The sequence below is a fragment of the Notamacropus eugenii genome, chromosome 2 (genome assembly GCF_028372415.1).
Source record: "Notamacropus eugenii isolate mMacEug1 chromosome 2, mMacEug1.pri_v2, whole genome shotgun sequence".
NCBI lineage: Eukaryota > Metazoa > Chordata > Mammalia > Diprotodontia > Macropodidae > Notamacropus > Notamacropus eugenii.
The window spans coordinates 342,747,803-342,769,076 of NC_092873.1; the positions used below are offsets into that span (position 1 = coordinate 342,747,803).

Consider the following 21,274-nt stretch of genomic DNA (forward strand, 5'->3'; position numbering starts at 1 on the left):
CAATATGCCCTTGGTACAATTCAAAACCAGTAGATGTCTTAAATTCAGAAGGACCTGAGTTTTACTATCCTGTCTCTGACATTTACTCTTTCTGGGACCATGGATAAGTTATAACTTCTCTGAATCTTAGGTAAACTGTCAAATACTTAGCCTGAAATCCAGGTGAACAGTAGGACATAAGGAGACAAAATCGTTTCTTATTTCTTTTTTAAATCAAATTAACCAATGGTCTATCTATTTTCCCCATCATAAAACAAGCTTGTAGTTTTACTTATTGGTTCAGTTTTTTAAACTTTCAGTTTTATCTATTTCTCCTTTGATTTCTAGGATTTCTATTTTGATGATTAATTGGAGATTTTTAATTTTCTCTCTTTCTAGTTTTTAAGTTTCAGACCCAATTCATTGATCTTATCTTATCTCTTTCTTTTTCTCTCTCTGTGTCTCTGTCTCAGTGATGTAAGTATTTAAAGGTATAGCATTTCCTCTAAGTTCTGCTTTGGCCACATCCCACAAATTTTGGTATGTTGTCTCATTGTTGTCATCTTTACTGAAATTGTTGATGGTTTCTATGATTTGTTCTCATTCTTTAGAATTAGATTATTTACTTTCCAGCTAATTTTTAATCTATGCTTCCAAAACCTTTATTGAATATAATTTTTATTGCATTATGGCCCACAAATGGTCCTTTTAATGCACATGCTTTTCAGCATTTGTGAAGTTTTTATGCCCTAATACGTGTCAATTTTTGAGAAGGTGCCAGAAACATAATTATCTCCCAGCCTCTCTGTGCCTCTCTTTCTCCTACTCTCCCTGGATTTCCTTACAAAAATATGCAACTGATGATTATTTTACATCTGTTTTCTTCATTTAAAAAATGGGTGACAGCAATATATACTTCTCTCTTTAAAAAGGAAAAAAAAATCAAGCAAATCCACACCAGATTAAAAATTGCTTTTCCTCAGTGGTTCAACATGGAGATATATATATATGTACAGTAGCTTTTGTTGAACAAGCCAGGAACAAAAGGTTCTCCCCGACCCCCCTTCCGCTTTCTGGTCTAATCCTTGCTCTCTACTGCCCCCTTGTGTTCCCAGAGGAGATGTGTCTATGGCAGTGGGGTAGGGTAGAATGTGCTGAATCCCATCCTCAGGTCTTTGCCTCAAGTTATTTCAATTTTTTTTTCTTGACATTGCCCTCTGTCCTCCAAAATCTACTTATTCCTGGAATTTTATCTTAAAAGTAACTGTTAAAATTAAACTTGGAGAATGTCTCCATATTCCCTACTAGTATGGAGTTTTCCAAACGAGTGGAAATCTTTCAAGCTTGGGCAGTGTCTCTGTAGCCAACGGACCAGAGGAAACTGCTGTAGTTGCCAGAGTAATGAAGGTCTAGAAATCCGTTTGCTTCTGAAGGTAAGGGTCCAAATGGTTCCCTGATTTTTGAGAACCAAACCAGCCTGAGCCTTGCTTCTCACTGCTAAGATTTGGAAGTCTGTATCAGCCTCAGCTGAGGTGTACTGGAGGGAGGGATCCTGGAGACACTTGGCATGTTTGGGACCTGGAAAATAATCGAGAAGACTCCCTCTCACCTGGGGAATCTCTTTTGGAAGAAGCCCCTTCTCTTGATCTGCCTTAAATTCTTTGAGTTCATTCATAACATCCTGGATCAATCCCATGGCCTGCAGGAAAAACCAACAGAAGTAAGGATGATATACCTGGCTAGGGGTGTGTTGAAGCCAGCTTGAACCCACTGGAACTAACTGTTAAAATTTCAGTGTAAACATATGCACCTTGGGAAATCGACAAATAATACAAAGCGGGGTTGGATGTATTGTTTTACTGATTGTCTGAATATGAGAAAGTGATGGGGAAATGCTAATAATGTAGATTAAACTTGGAAGTTTTTTTTAAAGTGTATGTCGTGAGCACACTTTTTTTCTGAGATCCACTTGTTAAACATTTACCAGTACACTCCTACCTGGGACCCAGTGGGGTAGTTTCCTTAGGCTGGGGAAAAGCTCTGTTATCTTGATCTTGTTAGCCTCCTTCTCCCTTGCGTACAAGAGTGAGTGGTTGTATGGCCAATGAGGGATGCCTAAGTCCTAGCATCACCTCTTATGTGGGATCCTTCAGTCAGCCACAAAGAATACTCTCGATCTGGGACTGGAAAGTGCTCAGGGAACTCCGAACTGCCAGCTTGATGTTCCACTTATCAGGGTGTGGGTGTATGTGTGTGTGGGGTGTGTGTGTGGGTGGGTGGGGGGGTGTGTGTGTGGGTGGGTGGGTGTGTGTGGGTGTGTGTGTGGGTGTAGCTTGCTTGATTGGAAGATGTCAAATTGTTTTTACTATTGGAATGATCAAAATTTAATATTTACCACCACCACCTAAAAGTTCTTTTGGGTTCTTGTAACTATTATTGTTTTTGTGAATTGTTTTTGTTAGTAACCTGTTCAAAATACTGTAATTTCAAAAAGGAAAATGTTACCGGAGATTTCTGTGGCAAGCTCTAGCTCAGTGTGAGTTCATCCAACCATTCTGGAGAGCGGTTTGGAACTATGCTGGAAGGGCTACAAAAATACGCATACCCTTTGACCTAGCAATATCGCTACTAGGACTATATCCCCAAGAGATCATAAAAATGGGAAAGGGTCCCACATGTACAAAAATATTTATAGCAGCACTCTCTTTGTAGTTGCCAAAAACTGGAAGTCAAGGGGATGCCCACCAATTGGGAAATGGCTGAATAAATTATGGTATATAAATGTAATGGAGTACTATTGCGCCATAAGAAATGATGAACAAGAAGACTTCAGAGAGGCCTGGAAGGACTTATATGATCTGATGCTGAGTGAAAGGAGCAGAACCAGGAGAACTTTGTGCACAGCAACGACCACAGTGTGCGAGAGTTTTTTCTGGTAGACCTGGAACTTCATAATAAGGCAAGAACTTAAAAAAAAAAAATTCCCAATGGTCTTCTAAGGCAAAATGCCTTCCACACTCAGAGAAACAAGTTGGAATTCATTCGCAGAATGTAGCAGATCGTGTGTGTGTGTGTATTATGTTTTGATTTGTTATAGGATTTCTTCCATATATTTTAGTTCGTCTACACAGCATGACTATAGTGAAAACGTATTCAAAAGGATTCAATGTGTAGATCCTATATAGAATTGTGTGCCATCTTGGGGAGGGAGGGGGGTAGTGGGGGGTAGGTAGGGGGGAAAAATCTAAGTTTTATGGTAGTGATTGTAGAACATTAAAAATAAAAATAAAAAAATAAAATTAAAAAAAAGATTATAGCTCAGTATTGGAAAGAGCCACTGGTCTAAGAATCGGGAAGTGAGTTTCTAATTCCAGCTATTCCAATAACTTTAGCTATATGATTTGGGGCAAGTGACTTCACTTTTTTGTGCCTGTTTCCCTGTCCGTATAATGAGGTGGTTTGGCTAATTGATCTCTTAGATACTATTCCAACATCTCCTAGATGAGGACTGCAGAGGTGTGAAGTTTGAACCAGAGTGTTAGTTCCTAAATTTTGGACCGTCTAACACGTCCCCTTGGCCATTCAGAGTCCTTATCTGCCTTTACTTTCCAGTGTTGTCGCACCTCCTGCTTTTTCTAGGGCCCTAAGTTTCTACTTCTGCTTCGATTGATGAATACCGATGTCTCCGAATGGAAACACAAAGCTCAGCCGCCCCGATACTTAGAGCTAAGGGATACACTCCCACCGAGGGCTAGCTCCTTCCTTTCTACGAACCCAGAATACATCTGCTAGCTCAGAACCTGCCCGTTAACGACAGGAGAGACCTATTGACCAAACCTGAAAAGCACTCCATGGGGAAAGTCCCGGGGAAGACAATCAGCCCCCCAGCCCCCAGGGAAGCTGCCTCACCTTGGAAATGCCGTCCTCGTTGGCTTCCACTTTCTTTTTCAACTGCATCATTTGCCACATGTCTGATACACGAGAGCCACTCGGAGTCTTGTCTAGCAGGTCGGTACCGGATGGCAGCTTGTCCAAAGCAGCTATTTGCTCCCCAAACACATCAACCTGGGAGCCAATGTCCTGTACGTGGCTCTCAATTCCTTGGACCTGACTCCCAATGGCTTGGACTTGTTTGCCTAAATCCTGTACCTGTCCCCCCAGGTCCTTCATCTGAGCCTCCATTGCATGGGGTGCAGGTCGCCCTGAAGAAGGTTGCCTGCTGATGCTGACCTTTCTCTTTTCCTTGCTCAGGCTCCCACCTGTGGACGACCGGACAGACTCTATGCTGCGGCTCTGCTCGGTGACCTGGGGTGGCAACTCAATTTTGACATCCTGCAGGTTTAGATGTTTGAGCATGGCAAGGAGCAAGGTGTGGAGGGCATTGAAGTTGACGGCGCCAATCTCCGGCGTGCCAATTGAAAGGTCCACCAGCTCCCCCAGGGTGACTTTGGTAGGCATGATGAGTCCGCTTGGATCAGTTCAACATTCAAACGGGTCAGGATCGGAATGGACTCCCTCGACAGAAAGGAAGCCAGTTCTCTCCCCCTCACCCTCCCCGCGGGCGGCTTTGGCGAACTCCTGTCAATGGCTTCCAGCTGCCTTGGCGCCCGAGGCCAGCCCTGCCTGACAGATCGATGTCCCACCTGCACGAATCTAAGGATACAGTCCAGGTATACGAGTGCCCAGGTGGCAAAGGACTCCTCGCTTTTCTCTTGGAAGTCCTGCCCGTGCAGACCTCCCTCCCCACCCCTCCCACCCTCCCTCCCACTTCCCACCGTCGATTTAGCGAGTCTCAAAGCTTTATTCCTAGGTTGCCTGCTAGACCTCCGCCAAATAACTAAATCTAACCTCTAAGTCTTCCAGCCCGGACGTCCCGCCCGCTCCCTCCCATTGGCTCTCCGCCAATTCGGCACGTTCTCTCGGACGTTCGAAATGCCCGGCGTGCCACCTGTTCTGTTTTCTTCGAAGGGGAATTTTTTTAGTATTTGTGGTTGCTTGGTAACAGCTCGCTACGAGTTCTACGGAAGAATGGGCCGTTCAGAGGACAGTCCTGAGGTGCTCCCCAGATTAGGGAGGAAAGGCTGGGGATGGCGAAGCTGGCTACTCGCGCCCGGAGCTGGCCAGGGCAGCGAAAGGGTTTTCTATCGATGCCATCAACCCGCGGGCCCAGCAACTGAACAAGCAAAGCTTGGTCTGGGACTGCCATCTGACTCCAGGAATTGGTCCTTTCCAAAGAATGGTCGGAGGGATTGTCACCGAGCTAGTTCGTGACGGTTACGATTGTTGTCCAAATGTCCAGATTCCCACTTCACAGCCCACTTGTCCACTGCCAGAGGGTTTCCCCTCAGAATGCCTCTCTGGCAGCTTACCTGGACAGAGAGCAGTGGAGTGCATTTGCCGAGGTCCTTCCATGGAGGACAAGATACGTTTATTTACACACTCAAGAGCACTCAACTTTATCCTCACAATAACCAGGGAGGCACGTACCATAATTATGCTCATTTTACAGATGATGAGACTGAAGCCCGGGGCAGTAAATGACAACTCCAGGGGTAACACAACTAGTGTATAGAATCAGATTTTAAGTCCGGTCTGATTCCAGATCCAGCCCTCTACCCTGGGGCTCCCAAACTTATTTTAAAAATACTTTGACAATTGTATTTCATAATTATTTTATTTTGCAATCCTGTTTCTGCTTTATAAATTTAGAAACATTATTCTAAGGCTCCCCCCCACCCGGTGGTCTTCAGACTGCCAGAGGGGGCCATGGCACAAAAAAGGTTAGGGAATTCCTGTTGAAAAAAAAAAAAAAAAACAAACACGGGGAGTGGGGAGGGTGTTTCACTATGGAGGTAGACAAGTGGTAAATGCCTATAATCAAAGATGCACTTTGTAGCCAAGTCTCAATTCTGCTACTAATTAGAAAGATGAAACTTGGTATTTCAAGCTTAACCATGTGCAATGTTTAACTGAATGATACCTGGATAAAGGTTCTTAAAAATCCAGCCCAATCCCTTCACTTCGCAAATGAGAAAACTAAGACTCAAGGCAAAATTGTGACTTGCTTGAGGGTCAAACAAGTTGTGGTAGGTGGGATTAGAATCCAAGTTTTTTTTTTTTTTAAACTCCAAATCCAGTTTTATAAGATATTGCTAAATTCAGTTGCAGAAAAAAAAAATCCATTCTGCTTTACGTGTAGCTAGAGCTCAAAGGAACTTTGCACTACTTTGGTGATTCAGAACATGTAAAATGAAAGCTAGTTCTCTTTATTCAACATGGCACAGATGAGCAGGTTTTTATGCTGACTTCATTAAAATGAGGTTAGCGATGATAAAAAAGGAATGGTAGGTAACTCAGCTAACTTCTGACACACTTGAATTGAAAGGTCAATGAAAACTGAGTGAACAGGTGCTCCACTGCCGTTTTATTCATTTAAACTTAAAAAAAAAAACAAAACAAAACTAACTCTACATCCTAGCAGATTCATGACAGCAAGCATCACAAAACTCAGGTCATTCATAACCTTTGGAGAACCATGGTTTGATTATTTTTCTCCAGAATTAGTGAAACCAGCCCTCTAGATCAAACTTTGACAAGAGTGGAGAAATAATACATTTTGGCCACAAGGGAATTTTGTACTTCAATACAGAATATATTTATCACATAGTATTAGAATCAAATGCAAAATTTTTTAAGTGGTAAAGAGGCCAACAGATTCTAGAAACTGAATTAACCCCAGACCATACCTTCCTGTCTTACAGTGCAGGCATGATCTGTCCCAAAGGATAAAACAATGACCTTTAAAGGCCTACCTGATCTAGGGCTCCACCCAAACTGTATGGCTTTTCCTAAATCCTTAGGGTCTCATCTACCTATCCAGGGCAATGGGGATCAGTAGTATAAGGCAGCTCTGGGAAGAATGAAATTAAAGTGACTAAAACATTTTATCTGGAGAGTAAGCAACTTATTGAAGAGAGAAGAAAACCTTCACGATGGGAGAAAGAAATGCAATTGCACAGTAGTCCATTTGTGTTTTTTAACAACCTCAAACATGAATAGAATGAGTTCTAGGTCAGTGACGTTCATTGCTTAGGAGGAAAGCCACACTCTCATCTCCCACAGATGACTGGCCTTTAATTGGAAGAGATGAGATTAGTTAGTACAGGCAGAAGCATGCATCTATTGTTTCACATAGCACCCACTATTGTGAACTAATAAAGAGGGATTTTAATCTCACATTGCCATGCTGTAATTTATCACTTTAGTCCCAAGTACTCATCATACACACTCCTTGCTCATGTAGTAGGATAGGAAAAGACATTAGATGGGATGGGGGGGGGGGGAGAGTGTGTAGGGGGTGTGGGGGTGGGGGTTTTGGCACATACTATGGGCTTCTTCAGTATAGTGGGGTTAGGTAAAGATTAAGTTATTTAATTTGCAACTTAAGAAAAACCTGCGTATATAGGTAGCCAGATTCACAGGTTGGACAGCCCAATCTAGCTATCACTGTACCACTTCTTATCCCATAGACAAACTTTATTTAGTCCCAGGAAATCTCACATTATTGCTTAAGTGGCAGAATGCTTACTCCTTTCTTAAGGAAACAGACACTTGATTAATAAACATTACAGATAAGCATTCTTTTTGTAGAAGCAATTTCAATTTAACAAATCCATTTTCTAAGAAATAAATCCATTAGTTGGGTTATGAAACAAAGACTTATTACTTTGAAATGGATTCATTTTAAGCATGGGACTTAATAGCTTTTATAAAAAGAAATGGATTGGTAGGAGATTGTTCAGGCTACCATCTCTGTCACAATGCTGCTTCTCCATGTGGCAAAATAAAGTTTCTGGTAAAAACACTGCTCAATTTAATTTTTTTTTGCTTCTCCACCATCACTCCAAGAAACCTCCAGCACTCTCCTCCCCAGAAAGAAACATTTGATGTACATAACTGATAGCCATGCCTTTTTTTCTCGAAAGCCCCAGAACAAAACCAAGTGTAGATTCTAGTCATCTACAGTAATGTTTCTAAATAGGTAAGCCATAGATTCCCCATTGTGGATTCTCCGTATTGCTTCTGAAAGAATCAAACTGATATCAACAGTCTTTATCTTAGGACACTGCAGCTTCTGCACTTCATGAGGAACAGTGTTGGTCACCACCACCTGCAGTCACACGGTAAAAGAAAAGAAATGGTGTCATCAGGTTTTGGAATCATTCTCCACAGTCCCCTTCAAAGAAACTTCACTTTAAAGATTTTAATTTCTACAGCAGAAATGAGAACACAAAGCTGGATGGCAATTTAGAAAACAAAAAAGATGGTGGAGAAGATGTCAGATTTAAAGGTTATTCTGCTGTTTCTCATGTATTTAAACCATTTCTAAATATAAATTATTTTGAGTCTGAGCACTGGAATACTGATATAAACTGACTAATTAAACATTCTGCTAGTTTTTGATCTACCCTGGAGAACCTGAACTGGGAAAATAACTTTCCCAAAGATGTATAAGTAAACACCTGGAGGTGTTCATAAAGCTAAGGTTCTCTTTCATGCTGGTATTTTCTAATGCTCTTGATGATCATTCACTTATTCCAAAACACATTCTTGACCTTGCTGTTACCAAGAAAAAGCTACCTGTTTAGTGTCCTAGAAAGAATCACTAAGACCCAGTGGGAATCTCTTACTGTTTGACCTTGGGCAAACTGTTTCACCTCCCCACTCCTCCGTTTCCCTAATGTTTGAAATGGGAAATTCATAATTTCATGCTTGCAATAACAACCTGTAGGGCTTCTGTGAATGAAACATTTTGCACTATACAACACTATAAATATACCTACATGATTTTCTTATAAACAGGCAACTCCAGGATTCTAGTACCGGACCTATCCTCCCAACAACTTTGTGACCCTAGGCAAATCACTTCACTTCTGTGGGATCCAGTTTCCTTACCTGTAAAATCAAGGGGCTGAACTTGTAGCTTTTTTCTAGCTCTAGTATTCTCTAATTCTTTGTGCTTTTAAGTACTGGGTTTGTGGGTTCTGCTATTCACAGAAAAGAGGAGAAATGAGCAATGACTTGAGCCAGTTCAGAAATAAAGAAGGGTGCCCCAAGCTCTTTAAGAACAGACATACTTCATCAATGGATGATTCCTCAATTAGGCGGGGTGCATCTGCAGACAAGATGCCATGAGTGGCCATGACATAAATCTTGTAGGCACCTCGCTCTTTGAGAATCTCAGCAGCAGCAACAAAACTTTCCACATCATCAATGATGTCATCCTGGGGGGAGAACAGAACAGAATCAGAGAGCTGCTGCCCACAGTCTTAACCTACTCCTATGGTTTACCTTAAACACAGAATTAAAAGACAATTTAACTCCTGTTGGTAGCCTTTGCTTTTTTTTTTTTTTTAAGGGAATAAAATGTGTTTTTTTTTTTAATTTCTATTTGAAGACTGCTTCACAGTGTATATTATTTGAGTTTACAACTGTTCTGGCTACTCCAACTAAAAACAACCCTAAGCCAAGGATGAACATGTAGAAATAGTTAACAATGTGAGTACAGTCTTGTATGTGGCTGTCTTACTAGCCCAAGTACCAGAAGCTGTAGCTTATATATACCTGTAGCTATGAATCTCTCATTCAAGCTCTTGAAAATCAAGTTTCATTGGAATAACACCAGAAGAAATCCTCAGTAAGGAAATAAGACTCTGTGCTCCAGCTAATAAATTCTAAGTAGAGCCGTGGGTGAATGCACAAGTGAAATAAACACACTATCCAAAGGCTAAGAGGAATCTGAACTCAGGACCCTGCCTTCCTTAATTTTTCCGATAAAGGCAACATCTGTTATTCAGCACCGTGCTGCTAGGATCTCTGGCCAGTGAGTTCAGGTACTTAAGAACACAGTGACAAATTACGGGTTTGAAGGTTATTTTGAGCTTTTTTTAATTTTTTGTTTCATTTCATCAGTAGAGTTTACACTCTGGCCCTGACAATTATCTCAGAAACTGTTCTACTGGACAACAGAGGTACTGGGTGAAAGAAGTGGAGGCACTGTTTCAAATATTATCAACCTGGGGCAGCTAGATGGCAAAGTGCATAGAGCACAGGCCCTGGAGCAGGGGATCTGGCCTCAGATACTTGATACTTACTAGCTGTGTGACCCTGGATTAAGTCACTTAACCCTGACTACCTCAACACACAGATTTTGTGTCTGTGTTTATCATTATATGAAGATCAAAAGCATGAACCCGTATGTTGTAGCCATGCCATCTTGCAGTAACTACATTTTAAAGTTCAAGTGTTTATAATGTTTTTGCTGTGAATAAGGAGGATTCCATACCACTATGATGGCAATCCTTCCTCCAACATCTCCAACTACAGTGATTGGTGGTTTTTCTTTGGCCATCATCACTAGGAAAAAACAAAATTTGGTTAGCATTTATACATCAGAAAAGGAATATACATACATACATACATACGTATATAATTCATTCACTTCATAAAATGGTTTTGCCACTAAGAAGATTCTCAAAGTTTCCTCACTGTCAAACCTAGTGTGGCCCCAGGCTGCTAAGACCCAGAAAAACTCAGAAGATCCCCCCTGTGTTCAGAGGCTCTGGAAGACTTCTCAGGATGAAAAAAGAATCCGGTCTCCACCCTTCAGTAGAGCTTGGTTTGTTCTGGGGTTGTAGAGCTTTAAAGAAAGGAACAGTGCCTAAGTTTTGTAGTGCTGCATATGGGAAGCAGAGAGGCCTGGGTCAAGACAAAAATGGATTATGAGGGCAGACCGTAGAACAAGAGATGAGACAACAAGGTGCACAGCAGGAGGAGACAGAGCAGAGACCAGGCTGAGTGAAGACCAGACAATACTCTTTTCCTCAGAGCTTAAATCTCTACCCCCCGTTTTTGAAAGCCTTGCCTCAGACAAGCAGGGAGGAGAATGTAGCAGAGAAAGCTAAGTATCACTGTGGCCTCCTGTACCTGGTCTGAATTTCTAAGTTACTTGATGCAATTCATAAATTATTTTTAAAGGCCCTGGGATTTCATGCATGTAATGTAGGGAGCTCCTGGTGAGGAACTTCACCTAACAGGAAAGCTGACCATCTTCTCTGAAACTCCCATCTGAGAGCTGTCGGGAGCACTGAGAGATAAAGTGACTGTCAGTTATGTATTGTGAGATCAGCTATCTATTATGCCACCTCGCCTCCCTCAATAATAAACTATATAGACATTAGCAATGATTCTAACTAACCCTGTAAACTCATGATCTGAGTCTGAGAAATAAAAAACTGCACCCCATAGGAGAAGGTATCTTCTTCAGAGGTGGGAAACCTGTTCTAGGTTTTATCCCTGGGGGAGGTTAAGCTCATCAGAGAAAGAATTTCTGAAAATTTGAGAATTTATTGAGAATATTACCATATATACAAACTGTCTTTGAACATAAAGCCAGAAAATTAATAAGAAGACAAGCCAGGAGAAGGACTAACGTGATTGTCCCTGACTGCATCTTTGAGGCAATGACCATGCTCCCAATCACACAGTCACAGTCCATAAGAACTACACTACCACCCTTTAAAAAGATTTCTCATAAGGGTCAATCAAGTAACAGAATTTGAAGTTCTCCCCGAGAAGGAATCAGTTCCACTTAGGCTAACAATAACTAGAATAGAAATTAAAGAGTGTAGAAATTTAAAATAAGTTCTGACCTTGCATAAAACATAAAGATTGACAGAAAAATCCTTTGATTTCAAAGTTAAGTGAAATATTTTTACTATAGTCACAAGTCATTAAACTTTGGAGGTCTGCTTTTACTACCAAAGAGATTATAACAGTTGAATCTAAGCCTATTTTAATCTACAATTCAGTCTTTTGAACTCAGATGGTAAATAAGCCGAAAAGAAATGAGCATTTTACTGGTAAATTTAAGATATTTCCCAACTTATAGGAAGAAAAAATTGCCAAGAGTAATTTTATTTCCTGTGTTCTAGAGTACATTAAAGTTATTTTCAAAGGGGAAAAGCTATCAAAGGAAGCAGTTAAACTGTCTTTCCTTTAATTCTGTGTTTAAGATAAACCACAGGTAGATAGGGGTTATGCTGACCCACCAACTTCTTAAAAGAGATGTGATCCCTTTTCTTGACCATTTTTTTCTCTGCAAAAAAAAAGAAATTCCAGGCCAAAATCTACCCATAACCACATCAAATGCCAGCAGAAGTGAAACTTTGTTCCACTGTAATGCAGAAAACATGACAGTCAACTGTGTGGTCAATTTTCTACTAAAAAAATATTCTTTTCTTCTTCCCCCAATATATTTTTTGAAATTCAATAATAGAGTGGGAAACAAAATAAAGAAAAAGCCTGTGAACAAATGGCTTCTTCCCAAAAGCACAATTCATCTATGGTTTAAAAGAAAACACTGGACAAAATTGGTTAGGACAATTCTAAGAACTATTCAAAATAACCTTTAGAAAAGGGTAGAAGAATAACTGTTAAAAGGCATAAAATAAAAGGCATCAATGTAAAAAGAAATAAAGAAAAGGGAACCAATAGACATTTCACATTAAAAAACAATTCTCCTTAATAACCGAAATAGACATTAATGGTTTTTTTAAAGGTATAGGATTAAAGAAATGCCATGAGCAAAAAAATACTAAACCACCAGAAGCTCTTATTTTAAGGCTTTCTTCTAGCCTGCCATTTCATTCAGAAAAACAAGGCTTTTTAAGGAACAAAGCTAATTCTGAAGGTTCATTTTTGACCAAAAACTACCGTTAAAACTAAGTCAATAAGCAGAAGTGGCTACAACGTTCTTTAGAAGAGTTTAAGGTAGTACTTGTAAGCCAGACTCCAAGAAAATGTAACAGTCACAGATGGGTAACTTAGCCACCCAGAGGATCAAGAACTCTAACAACCCATTCACAACTCCTTCATTAGAGCAAAATAAATGCCTGTTGGATTAGACTGAACTTGATTGAAATACCAGCACAGCCGTGTACTAAAAGATGACAGGAAAAGCTTGGTGCATTTATAGTTTAATAGACAACTATACCCAACAAAAGTCTGATGCTAAGTAAGATAAAACACAGACAGGTCAAGAACCAGCCACAACAAAAATATGCATACCCTTTGACCCTGCAATATTGCTTCTGGAGACCATAAAAATGGGAAAGGGTCCCACATGTACAAAAACATTTATAGCAGCTCTCTTTGTGGTGGCCAAAAACTGGAAATCAAGGAGATGCCCATTAATTGGGGAATGGCTGAATAAATTATGGTATATGAATGTAATGGAATACTATTGCGCTATAAGGAATGATGAACACGAAGACTTCAGAGAGGCCTGGAAAGACTTATATGATCTGATGATGAAAGGAGCAGAACCAGAAGAACTTTGTGCACAGCAATGACCACGGTGTGCAAGAGTTTTTTCTGATAGACTTGGAACTTCATTGCAATGCAAAGACTTAAAAAAATTCCCAATGGTCTTTTGAAGCAAAATGCCTTCCACATCCAGAGAAAGAACTATGGAATTCAACTGCAGAATGCAGCAGACCATTTTCTATTGCATTACGTTTTGGCTTGTTATATGATCTCTCCCATTCATTTTAATTCTTCTACGCAGCATGACTATGGTGAAAATGTATTTAATAGGAATGTATGTGTAGAACCTATATAAAATTGTATGCTGTCTCTGGGGGGCAGGGAGAAGGGAGGGGGGAGAGACGGGGAAAAAAAATCTAAGTTATATGGTAGTGACTGCAGAACACTGAAAATGTAATTAATATATAAAAAAAGAAAAGAAGAAAGAACCAGCCATAGCTTCAGACAAAGAAGGCAAAATATATATGAACCCAGAAAACATGGGCCCCAATGATAGCTATCATCCCTTCTGTAAACTAAAATTTACCACTGTATGTATATAATAACTAGACCAGTCCACAGCAAGTTTAGTTTTCTTAAAATCAGAAATGACCTCCAGTCTCACTTATGCTCAATAAAAAATTTTTTTAAAGGCTGTCATGCTAAAGGAATAAAGCAACTGGAATAAGTGGAGGTGACACTATTTCTATAAACATGAACACACCATTACCTAAAAATTCATTCTTTAGGCAGAACTTGCTACTAGAATAGTAACTTTTCTGAACAAAACAATGTTCTAAAGCTAAGCAGTGCCTTTCCAATCAATGACTGCCATATATTTGAGACTGATCCATATTAATGGTGAAATGCTTACATTTCTTATTCTCTTTGATAGGAACTATTGTTACACATAAGTAGTAGTTGCACTGTTAAGACTGCTTATAAAGCAAAACATTTCAAGCAAATTTTGTACCGAATATGTGCTACATACAAAATTGGGAGTCACGGTGGCAAGAAGGCATGACAATATCTGAGAAGCAGATTTTGGAACAAGTCATCTTTTTAGGATGAGAATAGCGTGAAGGTGGAGCCAAGATGGCAGAGTGAAAGCAGGGACACAACTGGGCTCTCTCAGATTCCTTCAGATAAAAGTGAATCTGAACAAATCTGAGATTGGCAGAACCCACTAGGAGACAGAATGTGGCAGGTTTCCAGCCCAAGAGAATCTGGCCTGGTAAAGTGCAAAGCACTGCAGGTTTACACCCAACTATACTGGAGCTAGTCCTGGCAGACTGCATCACTAGTGCACTGACAATTCCCAAACCTCTCAGCACAGGACGAGATTCTGGCAGAGCTAGGTGAGCTGCCCATGGCAGCTGCAGCAGCTACTCCTGGGGCTATTCTGCCCAGATTAAATGTTTGTTTGAAAGTCACCCACTTGATACTTAAATATTTAATAGTTATTGTTTCTCTTTTACCCAGGAACCCTGAGGGTCTTCTCCCAGTTTGATTTTTTTTTTTTAATTAAATGGGCCATCCCTTGAGCAACTACTTAAAGAAGCTTATTCATTGAATGGATGTATCTCACTTAAAGTGAGAATGCTATAAGACTTTAGCCTGAAAAGGCCAGGGTCTCACACTGCATCCTGGGCCACCTCCAGTCATCCTGATGTATATCAGGCCAATGGACCCAGATGGCACAGGATAAGAAAGTGAGGTTAGTGACCTTGTACAGCCTTCCCTCACTCAAATCAAAGTCAACTGCAAGTTATGTCATCATCTTGATGTCATGGTCCCACAAACACAACAATAACAACTTGAACTTCCAGGAGTCAAGATGGCGGAGGAAACCATAAATGCTCTCATTCCCCCTTATTGACCTTGAAACACCCAGAGAATATTACCCCAGGAAAAATTCTGGAATAGTGGAGCCAGCAGAAGAAGTTCAGTAATCTTCTAGCTTGAGAAGCTAGGGAAACTGAAGGGAAGGGTCCCTCCTGCTGTGGCTGAAGGGGACCAGGGCAAGCCCAGAGGCGTCTAGCAAGCTCCATCTTAGAGGACCAGCAGGAGATCCTGAGCCCTGGGGCGGGGGTGGGGGGCATAAAGCCAGCAAGTACCAACACCAGCATAACTGAGGAATCTGGCAGAAACAAGGGGACCATTTTCCACCAGTGACTGTGCTCTAGGAAAAAGGAGAAGACCTCCAGCAGGCAGACCACCCCTCCCCCACACCTCAGGCTGAGAGCTTCGATATAACCCTGGGAAAACTTCAGAAAAACTTCACCTGGCCTTGGCCGTGGCACACACCAGCTAGCTCCAATTCAGCACCAGGTAAGCTGCAGCATTATATTGCTTCTAGGCCACAGCACACAAAGCCAGTAACCAGGCCCACAGCCATGAGCACAAGAAGCATGGGACAGAGATCCCATGCTTCAGATGTGAAGATCCACTTTAAAAGCCATGAAAAAGATAATCACAATGAACAAGAAGCAAACTAGAAAGGCAAAGACCATAGAATCTTACTACAGGGAAAGGAAAGAACAAAATACAAATTCAGAAGAGGACAGCATTGACACTATACTCACATCTGAAACCTCAAAAGGGAATATGAACTCAGGTCTCAAGCCCAAAAGGTATTCTTGGAAGAAGAGCTCAAGGAGGATTTTAAAAGTCAAAAAGAGGCAGAAGAAAAAGTGGCCAATTCTTTTAAAAACAAAATGGACAAAATGGAAAAAAAATTCACCAAAGAAAACAAATCTTTAAATACAACCAGAAGCGATAAAGAATTATTGATCTACCCAAAAGCCATGATGAAAAAAACCTGGACAGTATCTTCCAAGAAATCATCAAGGAAAATGCCCGTAAGTCCTAGAACCAGAGGGTAAAATAATCACTTAAAGAATCCACAGATCACCTCCAGAAAGAGATCCTAAACTGAAAACTCCAAGGAATATTGTAGCCAAATTCCAGAATTATCAGGTCAAGGAGAAAATACTGCAAGCAACCAGAAAGAAACAATTCAAATATAGCTGAACTACAGTCAGGATCACACAGGACCTTGTAGCTTCTACATTAAAAGATCAGAGGGATGGGAATATGATATTCCAAAAAGCAAAGGAGGCTGGATTACAATCAAGGATCAACTACCCAGCAAAACTGAGCATAATCTTTCAAGCAAGGAGATGGACATTCAATGAAATAAGGAACTTGCAGACCTTCCTGATGAAAAGGTCAGAGCTCAATGGAAAATCTGATCTTCAAATACAACATTCAAGAAAGGCATAAAAAGGTAAATAGGGGGAAAAAAACCCTTGTTATTTAACAAGGGCAAACTGTTTACATCCCTATATGGGAGGATGATACTTGTTAATCGTGAGAATGATGTATTTATCAGGTCATTTAAAGACATACATAGACAGAGGGGGTGGGCATAAATTAACAGATGTGATGATAAAAAAACCTAAATAAGAGGTACAAAGAGATTGTAATAGGAGAAGAGGGAAGGAGGAGGCAGAAAAGGATAAAATACACTACATGAAGAAGCACAAAAACATATTATGGTAGTGGGAAAGGGACGGAAATGAGCACTGCTTGAGCTTTCCTCTCATCGGATTTGATTCAAGGTGGGAATAACATACTTTGTTAAGTATAGAAATATAACTTGCCCTACAGGCAGTAGGAGGGGAAAGAAAAGGGGTTTACAGAAAGGAGGGAAAACTGGGGGAGGCGGTAGTCAAAAGCAAACTTCTTTTGAGGAAGGGAAGGGAGAAGGGAGAAATAAAAGCATAAATGGAGGGGGGGGGAGAGAATAGGATGGAAAGAAAGATACAGATAGTAATCATGACTGTGAATGTGAATGGGATGAACTCTCCCATAAAACGGAGGCAGATACCAGAATGGATTAATAAACATAATCCAACAATGTTGTTTACAAAGATGAGAATAGCCTGCCATATAACCTATCTTTTCCAGTGACTGTATATACATCAAATAACAGAAAGATTGGAAGCCTTTTACTATAGCATAGTTTGGGGCAACTAACTCTTTAAGAGAATAAAAGATCACAGTGAGTTTAAAGCTTCCAAAAGCAAAAGATGACTCTCTTAAGTTCAATGATAAGAACCCAAGAGGGACAGGGGGAGAAGAGGGGAAGAGAGGGGGAAAACAACAAATAAGAAGAGGGGGAGAGGGGCGGAGCCAAGATGGCATAGTAGAAAGACGCACATACACATAGCTCCGAACCCACAACCCATAGAACAACTACAAAGAAGTAACTCATGGCGAATTCTGCACCCAGAGGCCACAGAACATTGGAGCGAGGGAGATTTCTGTTCCGGAGAGACCTGCAAACCTCTCGTAAAAGGTCCTTCGTGCTGCGGACTGGGCGCCGGGACTGGGAGCTGAGTACAGCCCTGCCGTGGCCGCGGCACCGAGAGGAACAGATCCGAGCGGGCTTCAGGGACGGGATCTCCAGCGGCCGCACAAGTACCTCCACCCACAGGTGACGGGGGTCGGTGAGAGAGTCCCTTTGGCGGGTCGAGGGGGGAGTGGGGTGCCCTCATGGCTCGGGCCCCCTCGGGAGACAGAAGCTGAGGGACAGCGGCAGACCAGGGCTCTCCAAGCAGGCAGGAGCCTGGATCCATTGTTGAAGGTCTGTGCATAAACTCCCTGAGGGAACTGAGCCTGAGAGGCAGCCCTGCCCTCACCTGAGCATCTGAATTTAATCTCACACTGAATAGCAGCCCTGCCCCCGCCCAAAGCCCTGAGGCTGGAAGCAGCATTTGAATCTCAGACCCCAAACACTGGCTGGGAGGATCAGGAGGTGAGGTGGGTGTGAGGAAAATATTCAGAGGTCAAGTCACTGGCTGGGAAAATGCCCAGAAAAGGGAAAAGAAATAAGACTATAGAAGGTTACTTTCTTGGTGAACAGGCATTTCCTCCCTTCCTTTCTGATGAGGAAGAACAATGCTTACCATCAGGCAAAGACACAGAAATCAAGGCTTCTGTGTCCCAGCCCACTCAATGGGCTCAGGCCATGGAAGAGCTTAAAAAGAATTTTGAAAATCAAGTTAGAGAGGTGGAGGAAAAGCTGGGAAGAGAAATGAGAGACATGAAGTCAAAGCATGAACAGCAAATCAGCTCCCTGCTAAAGGAGACCCAAAAAAATGTTGAAGAAAATAACACCTTGAAAACTAGCCTAACTCAATTGGCAAAAGAGGTTCAAAAAGCCAATGAGGAGAAGAATGCTTTCAAAAGCAGAATTAGCCAAATGGAAAAGGAGATTCAAAAGCTCACTGAAGAAAATAGTTCTTTCAAAATTAGAATGGCACAGATGGAGGCTAAGGACTTTATGAGAAAGCAAGAAATCACAGAACAAAGCCAGAGGAATGGAAAAATGGAAGATAATGTGAAATATCTCATTGGAAAAACAACTGACCTTGAAAATAGATCCAGGAGAGACAATTTAAAAATTATGGGACTACCTGAAAGCCATGATCAGAAGAAGAGCCTAGACATCATCTTTCATGAAATTATCAATGAAAACTGCCCTGAGATTCTAGAACCAGAGGGCAAAATAAATATTCAAGGAATCCACAGAACACCGCATGAAAGAGATCCAAAAAGAGAAACTCCTAGGAACATTGTGGCCAAATTCCAGAACTCCCAGGTGAAAGAGAAAATATTGCAAGCAGCTAGAAAGAAACAATTCAAGTATTGTGGAAATACAATCAGGATAACACAAGATCTAGCAGCTTCTACATTAAGGGATCGAAGGGCATGGAATAGGATATTCCAGAAGTCAAAGGAACTAGGACTAAAACCAAGAATCACCTACCCAGCAAAACTGAGTCTAATACTTCAGGGGAAAAATTGGTCTTTCAATGAAATAGAGGATTTTCAAGCATTCTTGATGAAAAGACCAGAGCTGAAAAGAAAATTTGACTTCCAAACACAAGAATGAAGAGAACCATGAAAAGGTGAACAGCAAAGAGAAGTCATAAGGGACTTACTAAAGTTGAACTGTTTGCATTCCTACATGGAAAGACAATATTTGTAACTCTTGAAACATTTCAGTATCTGGGTACTGGGTGGGATTACACACACACACATGCACACATGCCCACACACATAGAGACAGAGTGCACAGAGTGAATTGAAGAGGATGGGATCATATCTTAAAAAAAAATGAAATCAAGCAGTGAGAGAGAAAGATATTGGGAGGAGAAAGGGAGAATTGAATGGGGCAAATTATCTCTCATAAAAGAGGCAAGCAAAAGACTCATTAGTGGAGGGATAAAGAGGGGAGGTGAGAGAAAAACATGAAGTCTACTCTCATCACATTCCACTAAAGGAAAGAATAAAATGCCTACTCATTTTGGTATGAAAACCTATCTTACAATACAGGAAAGTGGAGGATAAGGGGATAAGCAGAGTGGGGGGGGATGATAGAAGGGAGGGCATGGGGAGGAGAGTGCAATTTGAGGTCAACACTCATGGGGAGGGATAGGATCAAAAGAGAATAGAAGTAATGGGGGACAGGATAGGATGGAGGGAAATATAGTTAGTCCTATACAACACAACTATTATGGAAGTCATTTGCAAAACTACACAGATTTGGCCTATATTGAATTGCTTGCCTTCCAAAGGGAAGGGGTGGAGAGGGAGGGAGCTAAAGAAGTTGGAACTCAAAGTGTTAGGATTAACTGTAATGTTCTTACCACTAGGAAATAAGAAATACAGGTAAAGGGGTATAGAAAACTATCTGGCCCTACAGGACAAAAGAGAAGACAGAGACAAGGGCAGAGAGGGATGATAGAAGAGAGAGCAGATTGGTCATAGGGGCAATTAGAATGCTTGGCGTTTGGGGGGGGAGGGGAGAAAAGGGGAGAAAATTTGTAACCCAAAATTTTGTGAAAATGAATGTTAAAAGCTAAATAAAAAAAAAAATGAAAAAAATGAAGAAGAGGGGGAGGAGGAAGAGAGAAATTTTCAGGTGAATTTATTTAACACTGAATCAAAAAACCTTTCTAGAGCCAAACTAATGGCTGATCTCATTACCAATGTAGATTTATTAAGGTTGGGAATATGGAAGAAACCTAAAGGTAATCACAAAGCTCTCAGCTGAATATCTTTCCGTGTGATAATTCTGACACAGACTCAGAGCCTTTAACATTTCAACAATAAAAAAAAAACATAAAATAGGATTTAAAATAAGGGTCTCTGAATTTGAAGTCCTGACTCCAAATAAAGTGCTTTTCTATGGTGATGTCTTAGGTAGGTCTACAGATGTAGGAAGAAATAGGATAAAACCACTGTGTGACTGTCACTAAATGTCACATACACTATTTCAATCATCTGCCTTCTCGCAGGGAGGAGTATCACAATAAATACATTGGTTATTAAAACTCATCTCACTGAAACACCCCAAATAACAACTGGTATTGAAACATACTTAATTTTGGAAAGCATAATTCCACATGTTGCAAAGTTAATGTTTTTTGGAACCTTTTCAATTTGTGCAAATGTGTAAAAAAGAATCACCTTTAAGCTATGATATGCTCTGGAAAGCTGGTACCTGAATAACCCAGTCAAAACAAAATTCCATCATGTGTAATAACCCTGGTAATAAATCATGTCACTTTAAGGAGGAGAAAGTTATTACCATCACCACTATGAACTTTGCTTCCTATAAATGAATTCATTTATACTTCCATGAAAGATTTCTCCCAGGTGGAGAATGTGTCAAGGCAAAGCAATTCTACATGGCAAAAATATTAGGATGGTGGGTATTCCTTATGTTCCTGTTTTTCTGACTAGTTATTAAACTACCTTAAGTAGACTTGACTAAAAAGTCTATAGACAATTCTCGATTTACAAAGTTGCATTAGCCCAACCTGACTTCAGATGGAAAATTCCGAAAGAAATCCGC

At 40.8% G+C, this 21,274-nt stretch overlaps 2 protein-coding genes across 4 annotated transcripts in view; both read right to left on the minus strand.

Moving 5' to 3' along the window:
• The window catches only part of QRICH2 (glutamine rich 2), a 28,704-nt gene extending 23,993 nt beyond the window's left edge, over nucleotides 1-4,711 (minus strand). For both annotated transcript variants that reach the window (XM_072645789.1, XM_072645790.1), the window contains exons 1-2: nucleotides 3,889-4,711; nucleotides 1,589-1,678 (exon numbers count right to left, since the gene is read on the minus strand). In XM_072645789.1, coding sequence (XP_072501890.1) covers nucleotides 1,589-1,678; nucleotides 3,889-4,437 — 639 coding nt within the window. In that variant the 5' untranslated portion in view covers nucleotides 4,438-4,711. The remainder of the gene's footprint in view (nucleotides 1-1,588; nucleotides 1,679-3,888) is intronic.
• A 1,669-nt stretch (nucleotides 4,712-6,380) lies between these two features.
• The window catches only part of PRPSAP1 (phosphoribosyl pyrophosphate synthetase associated protein 1), a 39,128-nt gene continuing 24,234 nt past the window's right edge, over nucleotides 6,381-21,274 (minus strand). For both annotated transcript variants that reach the window (XM_072645795.1, XM_072645796.1), the window contains exons 8-10: nucleotides 10,325-10,395; nucleotides 9,117-9,263; nucleotides 6,381-8,149 (exon numbers count right to left, since the gene is read on the minus strand). In XM_072645795.1, coding sequence (XP_072501896.1) covers nucleotides 7,991-8,149; nucleotides 9,117-9,263; nucleotides 10,325-10,395 — 377 coding nt within the window. In that variant the 3' untranslated portion in view covers nucleotides 6,381-7,990. The remainder of the gene's footprint in view (nucleotides 8,150-9,116; nucleotides 9,264-10,324; nucleotides 10,396-21,274) is intronic.